A 26809-nucleotide genomic window follows, 5' to 3' on the forward strand; every position below is an offset into this window, starting at 1 on the left:
TGCACTTGTTTTTCTGCAGTAGATTTCTCTCTACTCAATAACGAGCACTGTCATTCTTCCCAACAAAGCATCCGGTCTTGTTCTGCCATGTCTATAAGCCAGCATTTCCTTTATCAGATTTACAAATTTAATATATATATATATTTTATTTGAACCTTTATTTTATTTGGCAAGTCAGTTAAGAATAAATTCTTATTTACAATGACGGCCTACACTGGCCAAACCTGGACGACACTGGGCCAATTGTGCGCCGCCCTATGGGACTCCAAATCACAGCCGATGAGGCGCAGGCCAGGCCCTCTGAGAATGCAAGTTGAGGTATAGCAGTGTGCAGGGCAGGCCCTGTGAGAACACAAGGTTTGGTACCGCAGTGTGCAGGGCAGGCCCTGTGAGAACACAAGGTTTGGTACCGCAGTGTGCAGGGCAGGCCCTGTGAGAACACAAGGTGTGGTACCGCAGTGTGCAGGGCAGGCCCTGTGAGAACACAAGGTTTGGTACCGCAGTGTGCAGGGCAGGCCCTGTGAGAACACAAGGTGTGGTACCGCAGTGTGCAGGGCAGGCCCTGTGAGAACACAAGGTGTGGTACCGCAGTGTGCAGGGTAGGCCCTGTGAGAACCCAGCAGGGTCCATTTGTAGTGGTATTCCTATAACACACAGAGGGAATAGAGGGGGTAAAAGGCAGAGTAAACCTACGTGAGATGAGGTCAAAGCTCTTCTTCTCCTCTGGGTTGTGTTTCACCTGGCAGGTGAGGAGGTTGAGTTTTGCCGGCGGTCGGTTTGTCTGAAGGGGAAGGAGGGGGGAGGAGAGAGAGCGAGAGAGAGGAGGAGGAGGAGGACAGGAAAGAAGAACATCAGCACATCAGCAAACAGAAAGCATGAAGGAAACTACACCCTGCCACACCAAAAATACCTGTTAGGACTAGCAATGTTACAAAGCTTCACCCAGTGTCAATTTACCCAATTAATCCATTTAGCCTACATGGACTCACATTATAAATCATAAACTATGAAAGTAAACATATTATGACCCCTAAAAATGCATCGCAATCACATACAGGTCTACCTGTGAATTAGCACAGCACTGCGACATTCCCCCTCAGTCATTACAACATAACACTACCTCCCCCTCAGTCATGACAACATAACACTACCTCCCCCTCAGTCATTACAACATAACACTACCTCCCCCTCAGTCATTACAACATAACACTACCTCCCCCTCAGTCATTACAACATAACACTACCTCTGCCTCAGTCATTACAACATAACACTACATTACTCTTCCCCCTTAGTTATTAGAACATAACATTGAGGCTCTCTTATGATGTTTTCATAAGGAATATTTCCCCCTGTGTTAAGGTCTGTTAGCATGGGCCTGTCTGCTGACTGTGGTGCTCTGCAGTGGTGGACGAAACCAGGCCACGGTTTGTGCTCAGGGTGCTTCAAAACCAACCCTGATTCCTTCCCCTCCCTCAACCTGGCGTGTTTGTGTATGTGTGCCTTTTGAAAGAGGGAGAGAGAGATAGAGAGAGACAGAGAGCGAGAGAGCGAGAGGAAGATGACTTAAGACAGCGATGAAGTGAGAGAGACAGCGAGAGAGAGAGTAAATCTAGGGTAATGGAGTGAAGTAGAGCCTGCTTTAGCGAAAGCAGAGTAGAGGAAATCAATAGACCGGTGAGTCCCTGGTGCTTGTAAAGTCACTCAGTGGGCTAGCCTGACACAAGGCCTGTGTCCCAAACGGCACCAGAGCCCTGGTCAATAGTAGGGCACTATCTAGGGAATAGGGTGCGATTTGGGATGCATACAGGATATATACACTAAATATACAAAAGTATATGGACACCTCTTCAAATTAGTGGATTTGGCTATTTCTGCCACACCCGTTGATGACAGGTATGTAAAGTTGAGCACACAGCCATGCAATCTCCACAGACAAACATTGGCAGTAGAATGGCCTTACTGAAAAGCTCAGCGACTTTCAACGTGGCACTGTCATAGGATGCCACCTTTCCAACAAGTTAGTGTGTCAAATTTCTGCCCTGCTAGAGCTGCCCCGGTCAACTGTAAGTGCTGTTATTGTGAAGTGGAAACATCTAGGAGAAACAATGGCTCAGCTGCGAAGTGGTAGGCCACGAGCAACCGCACACAAGCCTAAGATCACCATGCGCAATGTGTTGGCTGGAGTGGTGTAAAGCTTGCCGCCTGTGGACGTTTTCTGGAGTGATGAATCACGCTTCACCATCTGGCAGTCCAACAGAGGAATCTGGGATTGGCGGATGCCAGGAGAACGCTACCTGCCCCAATGCATAGTGCCAACGGTAAAGTTTGGTGGAGGAGGAATAATGGTCTGGGGCTGTTTTTCATGGTTCGGGCTAGGCCCCTTAGGTCCAGTGAAGGGAAATCTTAACGCTACAGCATACAATCACATTCTACAAGCCCCTTCCTGTTTCAGCTTGACAATGCCTCGTGCACAAAGCGAGGTCCATACAGAAATGGTTTGTTGAGATCAGTATGGAAGAACTTGACTGGCCTGCACAGAGCCCTGACCTAAACCCCATTGGACACCATTGGGATGAATTGGAACGCTGACTGCGAGCAAGGCCCTATCGCCTAACCTGACTAATGCACTTGTGGCTGAATGGAAGCAAGTCCCTGCAGCAATGTTCCAACATCTAGTGGAAAGTGAGGAGTGGAGGCTGTTATAGCAGCAAAGGGGGGACCAACTCCATATTAATGCCCATGATTTTGGAATGAGATGTTCGACAGGTGTCCACATACTTTTGGTCATGTAGTGTATAACATTCTTTGAGGTGTTCGAGTGATTCTAATACTAAAGCTACCACAATTTTAGCTAAATGAACCCAACGTGCTCCATTTTGGCCATGTCTGATGCCTGAGATGTTTGACAACCAGTGAACAGTCTGGTTCGACAGAATGAGTGAGATGGAGTGCTTCATCTCGATTAAGAGAACAGGCTAGTGCCGTTAGCCTACTTTAAATGAATGCTAACTGGCTAGGACTAGGTTGTCTTGCCCTCTGTGTGTGCGTATGTGTCAGTGTGCGTGTCCGTGCTCGTCGGCACATTACTCACCGTCCCATGTGATATGGTAAGGTATCCGTTCTTTACTGAACACTTTCTCTTCTGCCACACTTTCCTTAACCTAGGGAGGTGGGGAGGGGGGGGGCACACGACATATTGTGACACACCGACATAACACCCCAGTGCCAGTGTGACACACTAAACTCGACATGAATCCACACTGTAACTGAACAGACATGGCTAATGAATTATTAACGTCAACCACACCAGTGCTCATTAATATGTGCATGCATAAGTAATGGGGTACAGTCTGGGCAGTGTATTCATGTCTCCAGGGAGAAGCTCAACCATAAAAATAACATGGAATATGGATTTCCTTACATGCTGTATCAGCAATAAGATAGGTCCATAAAGATGGCGGCCCCCATAAACTTACCACAAATTCCTTGTTTTGTTAAGTTTGATGTATTGTACATTGCTCTCTGTTACTATTTTCGTGTATGGTCATGAGCAGAGTATATACATGATCAACATTTTTGCTTCAAGACGCCGGGCAATTTGAAAAACGGATTTATTGGCACACAACCATATTGCACGCCATTGTTTTAATACTATCCACTGAGTTTTTAAACTATGACATCATATCTGAATTCTACCATCTTTATACACGTTCGCCACTAATTACCTGAGAGAACTTTGTGTGTGTTTGTTTTTTTCGGTCTGACCTTACATTTGGTTCTTTTAATGTTTTAAGATGCTACACGTTTAACAGAAGAAAACGAGAAACTGACCCGTCACTCTTCTTGTAGAGGTTCCCACAGCGCTCGGTACCATGCTCCTTGTTGCCCTGAGGCTGGTGCAAACTGTAGGTGGCGCTCTGTCTCACCTGGGACTCCTTCAACAATACCGGCGCACACGCACACACACACACACGCACACACATATAAGGATCTATGTACAGTGGGCACAAGACACCTCAGCCAGTGAGTTTGGGTGGGGTGCATCTCAATTGTCTACAGTGGCTTCCTCTCCTGGTACCTTTTCTTTGTCAGCTCTAATCTGAAAATTACAGGATAGGAGAATATGACGGCTCGGGATGCTGGCTGCGGCATGTGCTTTCACCCATCCACTGCTTTTAGTGCAGGTGAAGAGAGGAGACAAGGAAGGGGAGCATCTTTAGACTATTGAGATACTGCTACACTATGTACATAAGACAAGCAGAGCCCTGGGGTCATGCACTAGTGACATCACATCGTCACAGAGCTGAGAGGGGCCAAGGCAAAGACCTTTGGAAGATATTCTAAAAGAACGTCTTTAGGGTTCTGAATGTAGTGTTACAGTCGTCAACAATTTAAAAGGAAAACAACTATTTCATAAGTACAGAGAGAACCTTTGCTTTTCACCCCCCCCCCACCACCAACTCTCTCTATTTAAAATGCTTGACAAAACACCACAACCAGATAGACAAGCACAGAAATGAGGTGCAGAAGATAAACTTACTCTCCTAGACTTGGTTCACAAAGAGGCGGAAGCAGTGAAGTAAAGAACAGAACAGACTGATAAAACAGACAGTAGCCTAATTCTCCACATAATAGCTAGAGCCAGGAAGTACACAAGTACATGTGGTAACTAAAAGTCACTTTGGATAAAAGCATCCGGTAAAAGACAGTATTAAGCACATCGTAAGAGTGCACCATATACCATTAATGGGTTTCTTTCAAATGAGCTTGCTAAAGTTGACAGGGAGTGAAGGGGGCTTTGGTTATGTACATCATTGTTTTGAACACCTAAATGCATCCCTAGATGAGATACAGACAGCTATATTAGTGGATGTCTAACTTGGGCTTGTGACAGTGAAAAGACTCGTCCAGAAGAGGGCTTGGGCTTGTGACAGTGAAAAGACTCGGCCAGAAGAGGGCTTGTGACAGTGAAAAGACTCGGCCAGAAGAGGGCTTGGGACAGTGAAAAGACTCGGCCAGAAGAGGGCTTGGCCTTGTGACAGTGAAAAGACTCGGCCAGAAGAGGGCTTGGGCTTGTGACAGTGAAAAGACTAGGCCAGTAGAGTGTTGCCGTGTGTGTGTGTGTACTGTATGTGTGTCATTGGTGGGTGTAACCATTAAAGGTTGATAGAGGGGTTTCCTTTGTATCTGTGACAGCGGCATGGGCAGATGCTTTCTCCATTTTGAAGCAGTCCAATTCTTCTTCTACTACTTCTATGAGTCAGTAAACAAACAGATATGGTGCATACTGCCACCAGGAGTCTGTTGTCTGAACAGGTATAAAGCCACGGTGTGTATTTATAGCCACCTGTAGCTATGGAAGGTTTTCTCAGGAGCAATGTTCCCTCAAAATGGCCACAGTTTGCCTACCCGGCGAGCAGGGCAGCTGAATCGGATGCACCTACCGCCAACAGCAAGGGGCGAATAAAAAAATCAATAGAAACACAATGCTTTATCATCGCTATGAATGCCTCGGAGAGTGACCAGTCGATCGCGATCAACCGGTTGGTGACCACTGCTCTCGAAAGTTGAGTATAATCTCGTGCATTTCTTTGGGGGCTGATTTCTGCGCGGCAGCCTCGGGCTACTGTGCGCTCGCAGCTTTGAGGGAACATAATTGGAGTATAATTGATTGGCTGATCTCTTTTGATGACCTGGATGGAATTATGTGATCCTTCCTTAACCCATAGGAAGTCACACACAGTTGACTACTTCAAAATGGTGAAAGTCCTCAGTGGCGTTGCCCATGCTAAACCAGGCTATAGGCCCTAGAGCTGTCTAAGTCTATGGGTGTTACCTCCTTCTGCTCCACCTGCAGCGCTGACTTGAGGACGTCCCGTAGCTGAGTGAGTTGCTTCCTCTCCTCGTCCTGGGCCTGCTTTATCTGGAGAGGTCACAGCAAGGTCATAGACAGCTCATACAAATGTCACAGGTGTCATACAAAGTCACACAGAATACTTTTGAGGAATTCAACAGGAAAGGCAAGTTCTTACATACCCATAAAGATGTCAACAGTAGTCTTGAGGAACTCACCGTGTGTAAGTCTGTGGCTAGCTTCTCTATGGAGGGTTTGAGGTTGTCTACTGCTTTCAGCCCATCCTGAAAGAAACTAAAGAGAGAGACAAATCTACATCAGCCGTTTTCCCCACGAGGTGAGCATTTGGTCAAATGCAAACTTTCAATGACTTCAGGGCTTACTTGCACTGTGCATGGAAATATTTGATGAGATTCTGGAGTAGGTCCACCCCTTTCTTGATCTTGATCTCATTCACTTTAAGAAGATACTGCGAGACAGAATTTCACAATGTCAGCAAACCCTCCACTACATCTCTGGACTCAATCTGGCAACCCAGGCCTGAGCTCCACCAATCTGACAACCCAGGCCTGAGCTCCACCACTTTCCTTACCCACCTCACACATCTGGAGCTGGAAGAACCTCCTCTCCTTCTCCATCTCCTCTGCTATCTCTGCCCCGCTGATCTCAGTGCGGATCATGCCGTGCTGCCGCGCATGCTCCTTCTTCTCCTTCTCGATCTTAGTGCTAAGACAGGAAGTTACATCATTCGGGGTCAAAGTGTGGCATTCCCAACCATGGAAACTAACACAAGTGGACAGTACACCAAACAGGAAATATACAGAGGGATGGGGGAGCTCGGGGGGGACCATTCCATGCAACAGAGCATTCTTTTCCATTTACTAACTAGCTTAGCCTATTCCCCAATAAAAAGATGCAACATGTAGCTCCTCCCATAAAGAAGCTTAGTGAGACTCAAGTGATGCTGGTTTTCCTTCAGGTTTGAGAGCAGACGGCCTCTCACTCATGCATTTTGTTACGGGTGTTAGGCCCTCATCACCGTGGTCCATCACTAAACCAACGTTAATGACTCATCCGTTTTTGGCACCTCTGACTGCAGTCAGTCAACAGGTTGGATCATTTGGAAGCATCAAGACACAGACACAACAAGGCCATTCCAAACGAATCAGAACCAAGAAACAAAATGAAAAACAGATCATATCAAAACAGACAGACAGAGAGGGGGGCATCAAGCTGATGGCAAAGTGGTGTGAATGCATGAGCCAGCGCTGTGGTCTGCTCCTGTAAGGCTGCGTAACCACAATGTTAATACAGCCGTAATGTACAAATTACCTCGACTAACCTGTACCCACACATTTTATACCGGTACCCCATGTATATAGCTTCATAATTGCTATTTTATTGTGTTACTTAAGTTTATTTAGTAAATATTTTAACACTATTTTATTAAAACTGCATTGTTGGTTAAGGGCTTGTAAGTAAGTATTTCACGTTAAGGTCTACACCTGTTCTATTTGGCACATGTGACAAATACAATTTGATTTGATTAGGGCTGTGATGATACAGGTATCACAATATTTTTCCCATGGCAAAAAACAAATATTAAGCAGATCAAACTCTTTGGTACTTTAAAAACCTGCTGTGTAAAAAAGTCTGCTTGGATGCACTCCAGGACCCCGCTTCCTCACCCTATACAGAACCAATCAGTCGATATAATCGACAACAATCATCAGAAATCAAACGACATGAATCAGACAGTGGGGCGCCGCCTGACCCACTAGTCGGTCAGAAGGTTAAAATCAACGTTTCATATCGTAATGTCCAAGTAAGCGGTAATGATAATTTTTATTGTGCTGTAACTGAAACTAGAAGAAGATCTTCTGATGTCCTTTCCCTTCATCAAAGGTACGTAATGGATTTTTAAAAGTGTTTTTAGCCCGGGATAGCCCGCTAAAATTTCTTGAGTGCAATTCGATCTACAGTACATCTACACCACGATATGAAACGTTGATTTGAACCTTCTGACCAACTAGTGGGTCAGGTGGCGCCCCATTTTCTGATTCATGTCGCTTGATTTCTGATGATATCAGTCGATATAAACAACAACTTGGTTCTGTATAGGGTGGCGTCCTACAGATCGAGTAGAGTGTCCTTACATGCCATTGGGAGAAGAAGTGCTGTGTCCATTGACAAACCAGAAGTATATAAACATCTTCAAATGAATGCAGCTGTGTCCGGTGTGTGTGTGGTAGTGAACAAGTTGCAGTAATGGGTCTCAAATCACATTCTAACCAGACAGCACTATAGAGGCAAGAACCAAACCAATCAGCATTATGTATATAGCGGGTGAGGGCATATCCATCCAACCGCTCAGACGAGCTCCAGCTAGATGTTTTTTCACATTCCTAGTTCTCGCTGGATTTAAACGTTGTACGTAAAATATTGTGTGCTATAGCTTTAAAAATAAATAAATGTGACTCTGGATGACAACATAATTATGTTTGTTTCCACCATTACGGCTGTTTTCCTAAAGAAGTTACATTGCCGCGAAACTAACGAATATTGCGATATTGGTACAGTCCCTAAATGTTATTTTTAAAATTTTATTTCACCTTTATTTAACCAGGTAAGCTAGTTGAGAACAAGTTCTTATTTACAACTGCAACTTGGCCAAGATAAAGCAAAGCAGTGCGACACAAACAGCAACACAGTTTTACACATGGAATAAACAAGCGTACAGTCAATAACACAATAGAAAACACAATAGAAAAAAAGAAAGCCCTATATACAGTGTGTGCAAATGGCGTGAGGAGGTAGGCAATAAATAGGCCATAGTAGCGAAGTAATTACAATTTAGCAGATTAACACTGGAGTGATAAATTAGCAGATGATGATGTGCAAGTAGAGATACTGGTGTGTAAAAGAGCAGAAAAGTAAATAAAAACAATATGGGGATGAGGTAGGTAGATTGGGTGGGCTATTTACAGATGGACTATGTACAGCTGCAGCTATCGGTTAGCTGCTCAGATAGCTGATGTGTAAAGTTAGTGAGGGAAATATAAGTCTCCAGCTTCAGCGATTTTTGCAATTCGTTTCAGTCACTGGCAGCAGAGAACTGGAAGGAAAGGCGGCCAAAGGGTGTGTTGGCTTTGGGGATGACCAGTGAGATATACCTGCTGGAGTGCGTGCTACGGGTGAGTGTTGTTATCGTGACCAGTGAGGTGAGATAAGGTGGAGCTTTACCTAGCATAGACTTATAGATGACCTGGAGCCAGAGGGTCTGGCGACGAATATGTAGTGAGGGCCAGCCGACTAGAGCATACAGGCCGCAGTGGTGGGTGGTATAAGGGCTTTGGTAACAAAACGGATGGCACTGTGATAAACTGCATCCAGTTTGCTGAGTAGAGTATTGGAAACTATTTTGTAGATGACATCGCCGAAGTCGAGGATCGGTAAGATAGTCAGTTTTACTAGGGTAAGTATGGCGGCGTGAGTGAAGGAGGCTTTGTTGCGAAATAGAAAGCCGATTCTAGATTTGATTTTGGATTGGAGATGTTTAATATGAGTCTGGAAGGAGTTTTTACAGTCTAGCGAGACACCTAGGTATTTGTAGTTGTCCACATATTCTAGGTCAGAACCGTCCAGGGTGGTGATGCTAGTAGGGCGGACGGGTGCGGGCAGTGAACGGTTGAAAAGCATGCATTTGGTTTTACTAGCATTTAAGAGCAGTTGGAGGCCACGGAAGGAGTGTTGTATGGCATTGAAGCTCGATTTGGAGTGCCCAAAGAAGGGCCAGATGTATATAGAATGGTGTCGTCTGTGTAGAAGTGGATCAGGGAATCACCCGCGACAGGAGCGATATCATTGATATATACAGAGAAAAGAGTCAGCCCGAGAATTGAACCCTGTGGTACCCCCACGGAGACTGCCAGAGGTCCGGACAACATGCCCTCCGATTTGACACACTGAACTCTGTCTGCGAAGTAGTTGGTGAACCAGGCGAGGAAGTCATTTGAGAAACCAAGGCTATTGAGTCTGCCGATAAGAATACGGTGATTGACAGAGTTGAAAGCCTTGGCCAGGTCGATGAAGATGGCTGCACAGTACTGTTTTTTTATCGATGGCGGTTATATCGTTTAGTACCTTGAGTGTTAATCTAATATCTACTGCTGTTCCAAAATACCTTAATCACGCAGTTACTCCTGCCACACCAATTTGATTAATAAAGGCACTTAAATAAGTCACAGTTCCTGATGCTGCTCCACAAACATGTATCTGCCTCAGACAAAGTCATCTGGGTTGTATTCAGTCATTTTGTGTGGCTTCCTTTTTTGGTCAAAAACTGTCATACGGAAACACTTCAAGATGAGACTTCTTTCATTAATAAAACGTCTACAAAGCTAACACATTAATAGAGAAACAGCTAAAACCAGCCACATGTAGCGCAGTCGCCACAAGAGCCATGAAAGACGGTTGACACAGAGATAGTAGATCAACTGGAACTCAAACTGTAGGGACAACAGCAGGGTGCTCGCAAACCAGTTTAACCATATACACTTGTACCCGTATACAGGTTGAAAATGACAGATTTGGGCACTGATAAACAACTAAATTGGAAACCAGTGGCTGTACAGTAACATGCTCTATATGAAGTTACAACTCTGGCTCTGCGCATGGGTTTTGACTGACAGACATTCTGTCAGCCCCCCCCCACCCCCTCCCCGCTAATTTGGCAACTTTATTAAGAGGACTTTATGTATTTTGAAAGATTATATGTTGAGGATTCTAATAAATACAGCTTTGATGTCATATAAGAAAGCCAAACACCAGTGAATCAAAATGTGAACTTCATATTTTCTTATCATAAAACTCATGTCATATACAATGTCAATGTTTATGATCACGGTGTTTGAGGTACAGTTTCAAGATGACATGGCATCATACCCTGGGTTGTTATGAACATAATGAGTCTGTGTTTGTCTATTTGGAAGGAAAATTTGCAGCGGAACACACACCTGAATGCACTCAGGGCTCCTTTCTATGCACACCAAAATGATTATCTGTTTCCCTGAATTGCATTGGGAAAGCCTAACACTAATATCGTATTTTATAATTTAGCTAGTCATGTTGGAAATAGAACAGGCTTTCAAATGATGCTTTCTCTAATTCATAAAAGGCACAGCTAGGAGAGTTAAAAAAAACACCTTATAGTTGACTCTTCTTTGAATCATAAAAGTGCATTGAAATCACTTAGGAACTGTGCACACTTTGGAGAGTTGTGTGGCAACTTGGAGACATCAGGTAGTCCCTCGCACTCAAACCCTTGTAATTGTTTGTCTTATGTTGCACCTACCCCACATTTTCCAGGAGTAGTCTTATCATGTTACTGAACGTATCCAGAGTATTTTCTGATTTTGTTATCAACAATGTAATTAGCGGTTGTGTCCTCACCTTTGGTCTAATAATTTTCCCATAATCTTGAAACTGTTCCTTTTCAATTGCTACCATGGTTATGCATATGTTTTTTATTTGCCTTCTGTAAGAGACATTTAAATTTACCCCATACTTATAGCACAATTCCCATGAGGGTAAAGGGTTAAGGCAGTTGGGGCCAGAGCAGAGTTCGAGGCAGAGTCTCATTGCTTGTGTCTGTGAAATATGAAAGGCGTTATAAATCGCCGACGAAGAGATTAGAGAGATTATGGAAATGTGAGAACCGATCGGATTGTGATCTGCAAACCTCAAAGAACATCAGAGCAGATGGGACAACGATGTTCTCGATCAAGCATAGTACTGCCCTCCATTGACAGCAGACTAGCAGAGAGGGGAGGGGGCATCAATGGAGGAATATAAAACGGGGTCAAAGACATGGCATCCGGTTGAACGTTGAACTTGGTACAAAGTCAGTACTGTCTCGTCATCAGACTGGTGTTGGAGAAGAACATGTATTACCCTTTCAGTATAGAATGTCCTTTGCAACTTGGAAAATATATCAGAGTGCTATAAAATGTCATATACCGCTGGCATGCAAAATCACAATGACGTCAGTGTGGATAGAGGGGTGTACAGAAGGGATGATTTGTTATTGAGGGTGTATTCATTAATTGACGACCACAAGGTGAGGTTGGTTGGGAAATGGTGATTATTACAAGCACAGACAAGGAACAACACAAATATCACATTGCATCTCATTCAACATATTGCCTATGCATTTGATGATCAAATTGGACTACACCAATGACAATTACTGTATACGGTCAAATGCAAACTATTATGATAGCTCCAATATCTAAAAGGTTATCAAAATGCTTGAACACATTGCTACAGTATGGTCATAGTACAAACTAATGGACCAAAAGACTATGGAATGACCATCTGATTTGTCTTTCTACTCTACGCCAATAATGTGAATGGGCCAGAACCTAATTTCATATTGCTGCTAGTAAAATATTAAAATCCTTACACTTTCGTTTCGTAGTCTTTCCAGGCCTTATCAAAAGGCTTTTTCAGGTCCTGTGAAGAAAAAAGCAGAAAAAAAACAGGTGTCAACATTTGAACTTAAATTCAGAAACAGAATGTAGACTAATGATGATCAGATGAAGCAGATGCTAAACTATAGGACTGTTTTGCTAGCACAGACTGGAATATGTTCCGGGATTCTTCCGATGGCATTGAGGAGTACACCACATCAGTCACTGGCTGCATCAATAAGTGCATCGAGGACGTCGTCCCCACACTGACTGTACGTACATACCCCAACCAGAAGCCATGGATTACAGGCAACATCCACACTGAGCTAAAGGGTAGAGCTGCCGCTTTCAAGGAGTGGGACTCTAACCCGGAAGATTATAAGAAATCCGGCTATGTCCTCCGACGAAGCATCAAACAGGCAAAGTGTCAATACAGGAATAGGGTTGCAAAGAGTCGGATAATTTCCAGTAAATTTCCAGAAACTTTCCCTGGGAAGTTAAGCCCAGGAATTTGGGGAATTTAGCTTAAATTCATCAATAAAGTTAGCTTATAAACAGTGTGTTACGTCCGTCGTCGGAATGAGACCAAAGCGCAGCGTGGAAAGTGTACACTTACTTTATTTTAGATGAACACCCAAAACCAACAAAAGATCACCAAACGTACAGTTCTGCAGGGCTATACAGCAACTGTGCAAAAAAACAAAAACAAAAAACAGGATCCCACAAACTCAGGTGGAAAACAGGCTGCCTAAGTATGATTCCCAATCAGAGACAACGATAGACAGCTGCCTCTGATTGGGAACCATATCCGGCCAACAAAGAAATAGAAAACTAGAATGCCCACCCAAATCACACCCTGACCTAACCAAATAGAGAAATAGAGGCTCTCTAAGGTCAGGGCGTGACACAGTGAACCTTTTTTTGTGGGACACATAAGGCAATTCTAGGTCTTGTGGCATATTTTGGTTAAACTATCCACAATTCAATGGAATTGCAACCCTCTGCATGCACAGTGCATTCTTCCATCGCATGTGCAGCTGATTCTCAATATCTTGCACACTAATGAGATGCTATTGAGCCCACACTACTACACTGTCTGAGCCAAGGACTACATGCTTTCTGGCAAGTTTTGATTACAATACTGGGTGGGGTGAATATATGTTATATGACATACATGATTTTTGGTTAATTAGTAAATAATAGCCTACAGCAAAGTGTGTTTAAATAATTTCTAACTTGTTAACCATTTCTGCTAGTTAGTTTTTGCTACCATGTGTGTTTTAGCCTGCTGGAGCCTGCTTTCATGAGGAATGTTAATGCATACATTTCTATACATGTTTCATTTTAAAACATTTATCTTGCAAAAGGAGGAATTGTATTTGGGTTTTTTTTTCTTTTTTTTTCTCTAATCCTTACAGGAAAATGCCACGGGCACTATCTGATGCGTGGAGACATTTCACTGCAGCTAATGTAGAAGGAAAAGCTGTGTACAAATGCAAATGCTGTGCCAAATCATATGTGAAGAATGCAACGAAGACGCAGAATCATCTGGTCAAGTGTATAAAGTTCCCTCAGCGTTCACAACAAGCAACCTTTATTTCTATTTGAGGTAAAAATGATGAATCAGATACCTTATCGATAGCAACAGCTCATGGTCCTCCTGGAATCAGAAGTTTTTTTGACTCAATGGAGGTATGTAGTCAGTGAAATGCTGATGAATGTCTTGCTCGAGCTGTGTATGCAACTGGTATACCTCTGATGCTCACAGGCAATGTGTATTGGAAGAGATTTATGAATGTTCTTCACCCAGCATACACCCCTCCAACCAGACATGCTTTATCTACTAATTTGCTGGAAGCAGAGTTCAAGTGAAGGTCAAGCAAATCATAGAGAAAACAGACTGTATTGCAATCATCTCTGATGGGTGGTCGAATGTTCGTGGGCAAGGAAAAATGTACTACATAAGTTCCACCCCTCAACCAATATTCTACAAGAGCACAGACACAAGGGACAACAGACACACCAGTCTCTACATCGCAGATGAGCTGAAGGTAGTCATCAATGACCTTAGACCACAGAAGGTATTTGCACTGGTGAGAGACAATTGTGCAAACAAGAAGGCTGCTTGGTCTAAAGTGGAGGAGTCCTACCCTCATATCACACCCATTGGCTGTGCTGTTCATGCATTGAATCTGCTCCTCAAGGACATCATGGCACTGAAAACAATGGATACACTCTACAAGAGAGCCAAGGAAATGGTTAGGTATGTGTAGGGTCATCAAGTTATAGCAGCAATCTACCTCACCATGTCACGCCCTGACCCTAGAGAGCCTTTTAATGTCTCTATTTGGTTTGGTCAGGGTGTGATTTGGGGTGGGCATTCTGCTTTTTTTCTATGATTTTGTGTTTCTATGTTTTGGCCGGGTATGGTTCTCAATCAGGGACAGCTGTCTATCATTGTCTCTGATTGGGAACCATACTTAGGTAGCCCTTTTCCCTCCTTTCTGTGTGGGAAGTTGTCTTTGTTTGTTGGCACTATAGCCTTTAGCTTCAAGGTTTTTTGGATTGTTTATTGTTTTTTCGGAGTCATATAAAAAAGTAATATGTACGCTCACCACGCTGCACCATGGTCCTCTTCATTCAACGGGCGTGACACACCAAGCAAAGTGAGAAGAATAAGAGCACCACATTGAAGCTGCCCAGCAGCACTCGTTGGGGTGGTGTTGTCACGTTTGACAGTCTTCTGGAGGGGAAGAAGTCTCTCCAAGAAATGGCCACATCACAGTCTGCCGATATAGACAGCCTCATCAAGAGGATCCTCCTGGATGATGTATTTTGAGAGAGCGAGTGGTAAGCAGCCTGAAACTCCTAAAACTACAGCAGTAGCCATTGCATGGATTGAGGGAGACAATGCCATCCTGTCTGATGTTTAGACTCTGCTTGCAGATGTAAGAGAAGAAATTCGTACTGCCCTGCCCACGTCACTGTTGCTCCAAGCAGAGGATACTGCAGTTCTGAAATACATCAAAAAGCGTGAAGACTTCTGCCTGAAGCAAATACACGCCGCAGTGCACATGTTGGACCCCAAGAATCTTGGCAAGAGCATCCTGCCTCGTGCAGAGATCAAGGCCTATGGTGTCATCACTACTGTGTCTCGCCACCTTGGCCTGGATGAGGGCAGGGTTCTTGGCAGTCTGGCGAAGTACACTTCCAATCAAGGGCTTTGGGATGGAGATGCAATATGGCATCCGTGCTAACATATCTCATCAGCCACCTGGTGGAAGGGACTTTGTGGATCTGAGGCTCTTTCCCCTGTTGCCTCCATCATCCTCCAAATCTCACCAACATCAGCCGCCTCAGAACGCAACTGGTCCTTGTTTGGGAACACACACACCAAAGCACACAACAGGCTGACCAATACAAGGGTGTCACGTCCTGACCCCAGAAAGCCTTTATTTTCTATGGTGGAGTAGGTCAGGGTGTGACTGGGGGGTGTTCTAGTTTATTATTTCTGTGTAATCTCGTTTTTGTATTTCTATGTTGGCCTGGTATGGTTCCCAATCAGAGGCAGCTGTCTATCGTTGTCTCTGATTGGGGATCATATTTAGGTAGCCTTTTCCCACCCGTTGTTTGTGGGATCTTGTTTTTGTATTGTTGCTTTTGAGCCCTACAAGGCTGTATGTTCGTTTGTTTGTCTCTTTATTGTTTTTGTTGCTGGTTCACATTCTAATAAATTATGATGAACCCAAATCACGCTGCGCCTTGGTTTACCCCTTTCGACGAGCGTTACAGTAGATCCCACCACAAACAGACCAAGCAGCATGGCCAGGAGGAGAAGACATTCTGGACTTGGGAGGAGATAATGGCAGGAGACGAAAGCCTTCCATGGAAGCAGATGCAGGAGGATCAACGGCGACTCCGAAGTTCACGACCACGACGGAAGCCCGAGAGGCAGCCCCCCCAAAAATATTTTGGGGGAGGCACACGGGTTGGTCGGCGAAGCCGAGGGGCGAATCTGAGAGCGAAGAGGAATATTGGGATAGACTGAGCGAGGAGTATTGTGAGTTAGTTGAGGGGAGTGATGAGGTAGAGTGGATGTTTTGGTGTCTGGAGCAAGACGGTCACCGTGAGGAGCGTGGGACCAGCCAGTAAGAGTTTCACTGTAAGGTCAACAACACCTGTTGGATTTGTCGCACGTGACAAATACAATTTGATTTGATCGATGAGTCAGATCTATATACCAGGATTTGTACACACAACTCCACCCACAACTGTAACATATCTGAAATATCATATTTACATAAGTATTCAGACCCTTTATTCAGTATTTTGTTGAAGCACCTTTGGCAGCGATTACAGCCTTGAGTCTTCTTGGGTATGACGATACAGGTTTGGCACACCTGAATTTGGGGAGTTTCTCCCATTCTTCTGTGCAGATCCTCTCAAGCTCTGTCAGGTTGGATGGGTAGTGTCGCTGCACAGCTATTTCCAGGTCTCTCCAGAGATGTTCAATCGGGTTCAAGTCCAGGCTCTGACTGGGCCACTCGAGGCCACTGAGAGACTTGTCCTGAAGCCACTCCTGCGATGTCTGTATTATCCATATTAAAGCTTTGGAAGACCTGTCCACATTTACTTTTTCTTCACATTATAAGCACAGCAATGTGGGGAAAATACCATTAACAAAAGTGACCACAAATGAGCTCATGAAGTGTTTGATTCAATTTGATTTTAATTTATGTCAGAGGGATTAGAGGGACAATAGAGTGCTGAGTACCAGGCAGTTAGCAAGTTTGGTAGGCTACTAATGACCATCAGCAGCATCAGAGCTTGGAGAAGCCTAAATACCGTTACTAAACAGTCAGGTGGAATTTGACTGCCTTCATGACTTGTGACCGCCCGTGTGCCAGTAATACGGTCACCGCAACAGTCCTACTCATGATTAAATGTTTTAACATTTCTCTTAACAATCCTTGGAGGTTTCTTTGGTACCTTGGTGTTCATGGCTATGGTTACAATATTATGGTCTGTCCAGCCCACTGGCATTGATCTGGCTTTTAAGCATTGCAATGGTATATTACAGAAGATCAGATCAATGCACGCGTCTGAACGGTGACCTAACTTAGTAGTATCATTAACCAATTGTTTCAAACCACAGCTCTCAGCATATATCATTAATTTAGTTATATTTGAACTATTATGATCCTTCCAATTTATATTAAAATCACCCAAGATAATTGCATCTCTGTTACGATCTGTGGCCTGCTCAAACCCAGTGCATAAGTAATCCAGATAGGACACCTTAGAGCTAGGAGGTCGAAACACACATCCTACCAATATGGGTGCCTGGTGAAGCAGATGTACTTGAGCCCATATTGCCTCTATTTGACATATATTGTCATCCCTCCTCTTAAAGGGTATATGATTCTGAATGTACAGTGCTACACTCCCACCATTCCTATTCCTGTCCCTTCCAAGTAGACTATATCCATTAATGTTCATTTGCCCATCATTAACAGATGCATCCAAATGGGTTTCGGTCAAAGCAAAAATATGAATATTATTTACGTTGACCAAGTTAAAAAAAACTCATGTATTTTGTTAGGAAGGCTATACGCAGCCCTTTCCTTGTCAAGTGAAGATTGATAGAGCATGTTTTTGTTATACTGTAGTTGAAGTTGTCATGACACACTACAACACACAAACTCAGATTTGAACATGGGATTAAAATAGCCAGGGAGTTACTCTAGAGTCCCGACTCTTTTTTAGTTTTCTCCTAAAATGACCCAAATGTAACTGCCTGTAGCTCAGGCCCTGAAGCAAGGATATGCATATTCTTGGTACCATTTGAAAGGAAACAATTTGAAGTTTGTAGAAATGTGAAATTAATGAAGGAGAATATAACACATAGGATCTGGTAAAAGATCATTGAAAAAAAAAAGTGTTCAATTTTTTTGTTTTGTTCCATCATCTTTGAAATGCAAGAGAAAGGCCATAATATTGCAGTTTAGGCACATTTTAGATTTAGCAGTGTGTGTGCAAAGTTTCAGATTGATGCAGTGAAGCATTGCAATACTGCACCGTATTTTGCATCAAGTCTGCCCAAATGTGCCGAATTGGTCAAGTGATACATTTTCAAGTACATAACTATAGAGAATGGTAATACAATATGGTATGGTATGATAATACATTTAAATTTACACACTCCCAGGAATGTCATACATGATTGTGGATCACTAGCTTATACACTAACTTTCACACATCTAGATGGCCAGGCGGGGAGGGTGTGGAGACAGCTGCGGTTCAAGCTGTAGAACCCAGTTCCTACATTTGAATATAAAAAAAATATATTTTATCAAACAAATCTATGCTACAAGAGTCCCTGTTCATGTGAAGTTTATCCATCACCAAGGACTCGTTGGTTCAGACAACACTATTCTTTCATGATGGGATACTGTTTATTTCTCCTTTCATTGAGCTCCATGGGGAAGTGATCATTCATTCCAAAATCAGTGTTTCTGAGTTCTCTGCCCCTGCTCTTCGCCATTTCCTTTTGCTTAAAATGTTCAAAACATGCAATAACAGCCCGTGGCCTATTCCCAGAGGCCTTACCCATTCTATGGACTCTGGAGAAAGGGACATTACGCACAACATCTGTGGGCACGACATAAAGTCTCAGACAGTGTCCTTACAGCCTCTGCTGTTGTCATTCTCCGGTATCCCTGAAAAGATGATTATCCCGCATTGATGGACACTGTACATCAAGCAAGGTTCTTTAAGTTGTTTGTTCTCCCTTTGCACCACCTCCACCTTGCTATGAATAGAGTCTACAATACCTTTCAGCGCCGTGTTCTCTTTCCTTAGATCATCAATCTGACGTTGGCTGAATTTTAGACTGGCACATAATGCATTGTTGTCCTCTCGTAGTATATTCAAGACATCAAGTTTGGCAAGCCTTTCATTGATGGATTTCAACAAGTCAACATCCATATCCGTGGATATCCGTGGATCCATATCCGTGGTCCTAGGCTGGCGTGGTTACACGTGGTCTGCGGTTGTGAGGCAGGTTGGATGTACTGCCACATTCTCTAAAACAACGTTGGAGGCAACTTATGGTAGAGAAATTAACATACAATTATTTGGTAACAGCTGTGGTGGACATTCCTGCAGTCAGCATGTCAATTGCACACTCCCTCAAAACTTGAGACATCTGTGGAATAGTGTTGGATTAAAACTGCACTTTTTAGAGTGGCCTTTTATTGTCCCCCAGCACAAGGTGCACCTGTGTGATGATCATTCTGTTTAATCAGCTTCTTGATATGCCACACCTGTCGGGTGGATGGACTATCTTGGAAAATAGTGAAATGCTCACTAACATGGATGTAAACAAATTTGTGCACAACATTTGAGAAAATTAAGCTTTTTGTGCGTATGGAACATTTCTGGGATCTTTTATTTCAGCTCATGAAACATGGGACCAACACTTTACATGTTACGTTTATATTTTTGTTCAGTATATTTCAGACTGACATGTCTTCATTCCATTTTCTTTTTTTAATTTTGGGATTGTGTGTGTATTGTTATTGTATCGTTAGACATTGCTGCACTGTGGGAGCTAGAATCATAAGCATTTTGCTGCACCTGTGATAACACCTGCAAAACGGTGTACGCGACCAATAAACTCAACACTGTTTCAGTGGCTGCACCACTGAACAGCTAAACAGATTTCCCATCGTAATACGGTAGCGTTCAACAGCTGTTCGATCAAATGCTAGATTCTGCAACCCTTTTCCAGCCTGCACCAATGAATAAACAGTGATTAGGGACAAACAAAAACAGACATTAACGGGTGAAATTGCCTGTGTAATTTTCTCTCCATACACTGCAGCGGTGGCCGTAATTGCTGCTTCTGAGGCCGATGAAAATACTGTTAAACATGATGAGATGGATTAACTGATTGTACTGCTAATTTGTTTCTTTATTGTGGATTTTCTGACTGCATCCTGATCACTAACTTCAGAGAGCACTGGTTGCTACAGTATCATGATTTTCTGACTGCATCCTGATCACTAACTTCAGAGAGCACTGGTTGCTACAGTATCATGATTTTCTGACTGCATCCTGATCACTAACTTCAGAGAGCACTGGTTGCTACAGTATCATGATTTTCTGACTGCATCCTGATCACTAACTTCAGAGAGCACTGGTTGCTACAGTATCATGATTTTCTGACTGCATCCTGATCACTAACTTCAGAGAGCACTGGTTGCTACAGTATCATGATTTTCTGACTGCATCCTGATCACTAACTTCAGAGAGCACTGGTTGCTACAGTATCATGATTTTCTGACTGCATCCTGATCACTAACTTCAGAGAGCACTGGTTGCTACAGTATCATGATTTTCTAAATGGTATTGCTCCTTTCTGCTGAAGCCTTAAAATGTAACAGTATTTTTCAAATCAAATCATTATTTCAGTGCATGCCATAAAGGCATTTTTATAATGTCATTAACTGGAATGAAAAAAGGTGGTGGTATAAAATGTGACGCATCCTGGAACAAAAGATCATCTTTTTAAAGCTTTGTTACAATAAATGTACTACCGCATTATTACAATCAATCTGGAGCTATTTTGCTGTCATATTAAACATATTGCCTGAATCTCATTTTTACAGTTCTAGGATGCATCCCAAATGGTACCACCTGGTTTAATTTTATTCTAGACTTCTACACTACTGTCCTTGTCTTAGTGAACATGGTCAATAGCCACCGGTGGCCTCTAAGGCTTCAAATGTTAAGTGTACTTTCCAGTGCTTCAGAATGGAATGTCTCCACTGTTGAGGAGGTGCAGTAGTGGTAGGCCTACATGCCTGTCCAGTGAATTGGAATGTGACCTGTAAGGGCCTTTTCAAGACCTCAAACCTAAACATAAAAATGACAGATTTCAACTTCAACCTGTTCTTGCTGTGGTCAAGAGCACCTGTTAAAAACCCATGATTTATGATACTACCACTCCCTAATCTGTTCTTGGTGAGGAATAAAGGTGAGATCATTCCTTTGGCAGAGGTGCTAGGAGCTAAAAGGCTCAGTGATCATTCCGTGTGGGCGGGTGGGTTTCACAATTCACTGGCCCACTATGGGAGGGGGATCATCTGGGCTCACATCAGTCGGGGATGACGTCATCCCAGTGTCCAGTCCAGTCTGTAAATCCCCATGGCTCTGGTGTTTGGTGGCCTCAGCTCTTTCCACCAGTCTGTTTATGTTCAGTGTTTGGAGTTGGAAGGTGGGTTAGGTGGAGCTGTTGGCCCCAGTCAGCAACAATAACCTTTCCACCAAGTAAGAGGGCATTAGCCAGCACTTTGCCACAGACAGACAGCGAGTGTATGCTGTGTCATCGTTAGTTGTGTCCTATTCCAGTTTGGACTAAGGAGATTTCAGTAGAACTTCACATACAGTGTATGACGTTCCAACTGAAGTACTTAACCAATATGAATCTTGGCTTACTTTAAGCTTTCTAGGGCTGTCTTTGACTCAGTAGAAGCAGACTGGACCCAGGCTAGTGTAGCCAGAAACACTGTAACCTTGAACACACACCCACACATATGCATGCAGGCACATAGGCCTACACACACGCACGCAGGCAGGTAGGCATGCACGCATACACACATGAATGCATATACGCAAACACACACACTGAGTTCACAGTGCCGCAGGTCAGGAGTGTATGAGTCATTCACCGTCCATACGGAAGTAACATCAAAATTCCAAAGTGAAAGGAAACTGAAAACGCAGGGGTCCTAACCTCATAACTCCACAGAGCAGCATGTCAAATCCTCAACATCCTTTCCCTGTTGAGGTGGGAACAGCAGGAAGAAGAGATGAGTGGAGCGTAAAACAGCCTCAAATTAGTTTTGAACTAAATGGTTATGGTGTGAAAGCCCTGTAATCTCAGCTCAATTACTGTCAGTCTCCCATGGGAACGGCTAAGTACCATCCCAGACCGCAGTCACTGAAAATATACGAGCCAATGTCAAGCTAACGTTGTCGACTCTACAAAGTGCTTTAACCGTCTCTACAAAGTGCTTTAACTCAACCCCCAGCCATACTTACACAATGCATTTACTGAACAGTATCCATGTCTGTGACATACTCACAATGAACATAAGACTATTGAATCTGACGTGGTCTCCTCTTGATGATATCCAGGTGATTTGGGAAATATAGCAATATGATTATGGGAGCAGGAAGGACAGGAGAGTCTGTTTTATGTTTGAGTCAGACTAGATGAAACCCTAATTAGGCTAGAGCGGTGTGTCTGGGATGGAGGGTCTCTCTCTCTCACTCCCTACCCAACACTACTCAGGCTGGTCTAGACACCTTCCTCCTGCTCTCCACAGGTACTTCCCCTGGGAGAGGAAAAGAGGAATAATGATGAGGAAGTGAGGGGGGATAGCGAACGGTACGCATTGCAAGCTGGGATGGAAAGTCTTCAATTCGTCACTTTGTCTCTCACTCACACAAACATACTTTCTCTCGCTCTCCCCTCCCTCCCTCAGTGGTAATGGATAGACAGGATAAATGAGTCAGAGCAGAGCACCATGACTAGCACCTCATTAGCCCCATGTCAAGAGTGTAAGGAGAGTCCCCAGTCACCATGTCAAGAGTGTAAGGAGAGTCCCCAGTCACCATGTCAAGAGTGTAAGGAGAGTCCCCAGTCACCATGTCAAGAGTGTAAGGAGAGTCCCCAGTCACCATGTCAAGAGTTAAGGAGAGTCCCCAGTCACCATGTCAAGAGTGTAAGGAGAGTCCCCAGTCACCATGTCAAGAGTGTAAGGAGAGTCCCCAGTCCCCAGATCTGCACCATTCTCCCTCTCTGTCAGTGTTCACAGTTCAGAGGCCTATGGCTTCACTCTCGGCAGACAAGAGAGGCTCTGTACACAAGTCTGATGTAGCCTGTCGATGCCAAAGTTACAACGGAGAGAGAGAAAGACAGAGGGAGAGGGCAAGAGACAGAAACAAGAGTGTCCTCCAAGAAAGCAAGAGTCCTTGGAGAATGTATGAGTGATGAGAAGCCATGGGGTAACTAGGGAGTACTGTAGCTAGCTAGTGACTAGCTAGTAGTCTTTCTTAGGAGAGCGAGAGCGAATGAAAGAGAGAGACAGACAGACAAAAAGAGAGAAAGATAGAGGGAACAGCCTCATTAGTGCTAGTACACATCAGACAGTGGCACTTGTGACCCACATGGTTGTGGTGCAGAGGTCAGAGCAGAAAGTAATGAGTGCTGATGGGATTAGAGGCCTGGCAGACTGGAGGGGTGTCTGGGCTGGGCCTGGTAGACTGGAGGGGTGTCTGGGCTGGGCTGGGCTGGGCCTGGTAGACTAGAGGGGTGTCTGGGCTGGGCTGGGCCTGGTAGACTAGAGGGGTGTCTGGGCTGGGCTGGGCTGGGCCTGGTAGACTGAGGGATGTCTGGGCTGGGCTGGGCCTGGGCTGGGGGGTGTCTGGGCTGGGACTGGTAGACTGGAGGGGTGTCTGGGCTGGGCTGGGCCTGGTAGACTGGAGTGTCTGGGCTGGGCTGGGCCTGGTAGACTGGAGTGTCTGGGCTGGGCCTGGTAGACTGGAGGGGTGTCTGGGCTGGGCTGGACCTGGACCTGGTAGACTGGAGGTGAGTCTGGGCTGGGCTGGGCCTGGTAGACTGGAGGGTGTCTGGGCTGGGCTGGGCCTGGTAGACTGGAGGGGTGTCTGGGCTGGGCTGGGCCTGGTGACTGGAGCTGGGTCTGGGCCTGGTAGTCTGGAGGGTGTCTGGGCTGGGCTGGGCCTGGTAGACTGGAGGAGTGTCTGGGCTGGGCCTGGTAGACTGGAGGCGTGTCTGGGCTGGGCCTGGTAGACTGGAGGCGTGTCTGGGCTGGGCCCTGGTAGACTGGAGGGGTGTCTGGGCTGGGCTGGGCCTGGTAGACTGGAGGGGTGTCTGGGCTGGGCTGGGCCTGGTAGACTGGAGGGGTGTCTGGGCTGGGCTGGGCCTGGTAGACTGGAGGGGTGTCTGGGCTGGGCTGGGCCTGGTAGACTGGAGGGGTGTCTGGGCTGGGCTGGGCCTGGTAGACTGGAGGGGTGTCTGGGCTGGGCTGGGCCTGGTAGACTGGAGGAGTGTCTGGGCTGGGCTGGGCCTGGTAGACTGGAGGGTGTCTGGGCTGGGCTGGACCTGGTAGACTGGAGGGGTGTCTGGGCTGGGCTGGGCCTGGTCGACTGGAGGAGTGTCTGGGCTGGGCTGGGCCTGGTAGACTGGAGGCGTGTCTGGGCTGGGCTGGGCCTGGTAGACTGGAGGCGTGTCTGGGCCTGGTAGACTGGAGGAGTGTCTGGGCTGGGCCTGGTAGACTGGAGGAGTGTCTGGGCTGGGCCTGGTAGACTGGAGGGGTGTCTGGGCTGGGCCTGGTAGACTGGAGGGGTGTCTGGGCTGGGCCTGGTAGACTGGAGGGGTGTCTGGGCTGGGCCTGGTAGACTGGAGGGGTGTCTGGGCTGGGCTGGGCCTGGTACACTGGAGGTGTGTCTGGGCTGGGCCTGGTACACTGGAGGTGTGTCTGGGCTGGGCCTGGTAGACTGGAGGGGTGTCTGGGCTGGGCCTGGTAGACTGGAGGACTGGAGGGGTGTCTGGGCTGGGCTGTCTGGGGCTGGCCTCCCATGGATATAGACAGGATATAGACAAGCATTTCGCTACACTCGCATTAACATCTGCTAACCATGTGTATGTGACAAATAAAATTTGATTTGATTTGATTTGATTTGAGGATTCTGACTGCATTCCTGCAGTATGCGGTCTGCCTCATCACACGCTGGCTGGCTAACTGGTTTGTCCTGGAGCTAGTAGAATGAGTGTGCTGGTCCCAGACTTGACATGTGTGATGGAGTGTAGTTAATGTGTTGGCTAGTGCAAGAGTGGTATGCTGTTTATAGTTTCCACCCCCAACACACACACACACAGGAAATCATGGGGTCTGGGGTAACACTGTACCAGCAGGAAAACACTCATCTCATACAGCTTCTCTGTTCTCTACCAGGTACAAAACATTGCTAGTACCTAGTAATTACCATCACACACACAGAAGCGTGAGTTACCACAGTAGAGCAGGGTAATAGGAGAACCTTTACCTTCATACAAATCCCTATAGAGGTCTAATAACAAACACCACACAGTCCAACAGAAAGACATGGAGGATAGTGTGAGTGTCCAACATAGAGACATGGGGGATAGTGTCAGTGTCCAACAGAAAGGCATGGAGGATAGTGTGAGTGTCCAACATAAAGACATGGAGGATAGTGTCAGTGTCCAACAGAAAGGCATGGAGGATGGTGTGAGTGTCCAACATAGAGACATGGGGGATAGTGTCAGTGTCCAACAGAAAGGCATGGAGGATAGTGTGAGTGTCCAACATAGAGACATGGGGGATAGTGTCAGTGTCCAACAGAAAGGCATGGAGGATGGTGTGAGTGTCCAACATAGAGACATGGGGGATAGTGTCAGTGTCCAACAGAAAGGCATGGAGGATGGTGTGAGTGTCCAACATAGAGACATGGGGGATAGTGTCAGTGTCCAACAGAAAGGCATGGAGGATGGTGTGAGTGTCCAACATAGAGACATGGGGAGGATAGTGTCAGTGTCCAACATAGAGACATGGAGGATAGTGTCAGTGTCCAACATAGAGACATGGGGGATAGTGTGAGTGTCCAACATAGAGACATGGAGGATAGTGTCAGTGTCCAACATAGAGACATGGAGGATAGTGTCAGTGTCCAACATAAAGACATGGAGGATAGTGTGAGTGTCCAACATAGAGACATGGAGGATAGTGTCAGTGTCCAACATAGAGACATGGAGGATAGTGTCAGTGTCCAACATAGAGACATGGGGGATAGTGTCAGTGTCCAACATAGAGACATGGAGGATAGTGTTCCTCACCCCTTTGACTCCTTTCAGGTCTCCTTTCAGCAGGCTGTCCAGAGGGAAGGTGATGATGTTGTTCATGTTCTGGAACTGAATGGACACAGTGGAGAGAAGCTTAGGTCAGAGAGGGTTTAACACAAGCATGGGTGAATGGAGTTAACCAGAGATGTTGCATGCTGTTTAAATGTCCTCACCTTAGCTGGTTGTGTGTTCTGTTTGTGTATGTGTGTGTCGGTCTGTTCTCAATGTCCTTTTGTAAAGACATTACTTCTGTATACGGAGCAACTGTGTGTTGAATTTCCTCTAAAGTGACATCTACTGTGGAATTAAAGGGATATGCAGTGTTTTGGCAAGGGTGTGGTGGGGGGTGCACTGCTACTAGTATTAGCTCAATTACATGCCAGCTGTTCCCATAGGCTTCCAGTCATTGAGACAACCACTATCCATTTAAAAGCCCATCTCAGCAGAAATGTGTAGATCTATCTATTTATATATATATATACACACACATACATAGAGTATCAGTCAATGGTTTGGACACACCTACTCATTCA

General features: G+C 45.1%; 1 protein-coding gene across 1 annotated transcript in view; it reads right to left on the bottom strand.

Moving 5' to 3' along the window:
• LOC112262212 (arf-GAP with SH3 domain, ANK repeat and PH domain-containing protein 2-like) overlaps positions 1-26809 on the bottom strand; it is a gene marked incomplete at its 3' end in the record, with an annotated part of 79440 nt that overhangs the window by 4045 nt on the left and 48586 nt on the right. Inside the window, 9 exon segments of the mRNA XM_042330148.1 lie at positions 694-781; positions 3093-3162; positions 3833-3936; positions 5838-5924; positions 6074-6149; positions 6239-6324; positions 6452-6581; positions 12319-12368; positions 26271-26345. Coding sequence (XP_042186082.1) covers positions 694-781; positions 3093-3162; positions 3833-3936; positions 5838-5924; positions 6074-6149; positions 6239-6324; positions 6452-6581; positions 12319-12368; positions 26271-26345 — 766 coding nt within the window.

This window comes from Oncorhynchus tshawytscha, linkage group LG11 (genome assembly GCF_018296145.1).
Source record: "Oncorhynchus tshawytscha isolate Ot180627B linkage group LG11, Otsh_v2.0, whole genome shotgun sequence".
Lineage (NCBI taxonomy): Eukaryota > Metazoa > Chordata > Actinopteri > Salmoniformes > Salmonidae > Oncorhynchus > Oncorhynchus tshawytscha.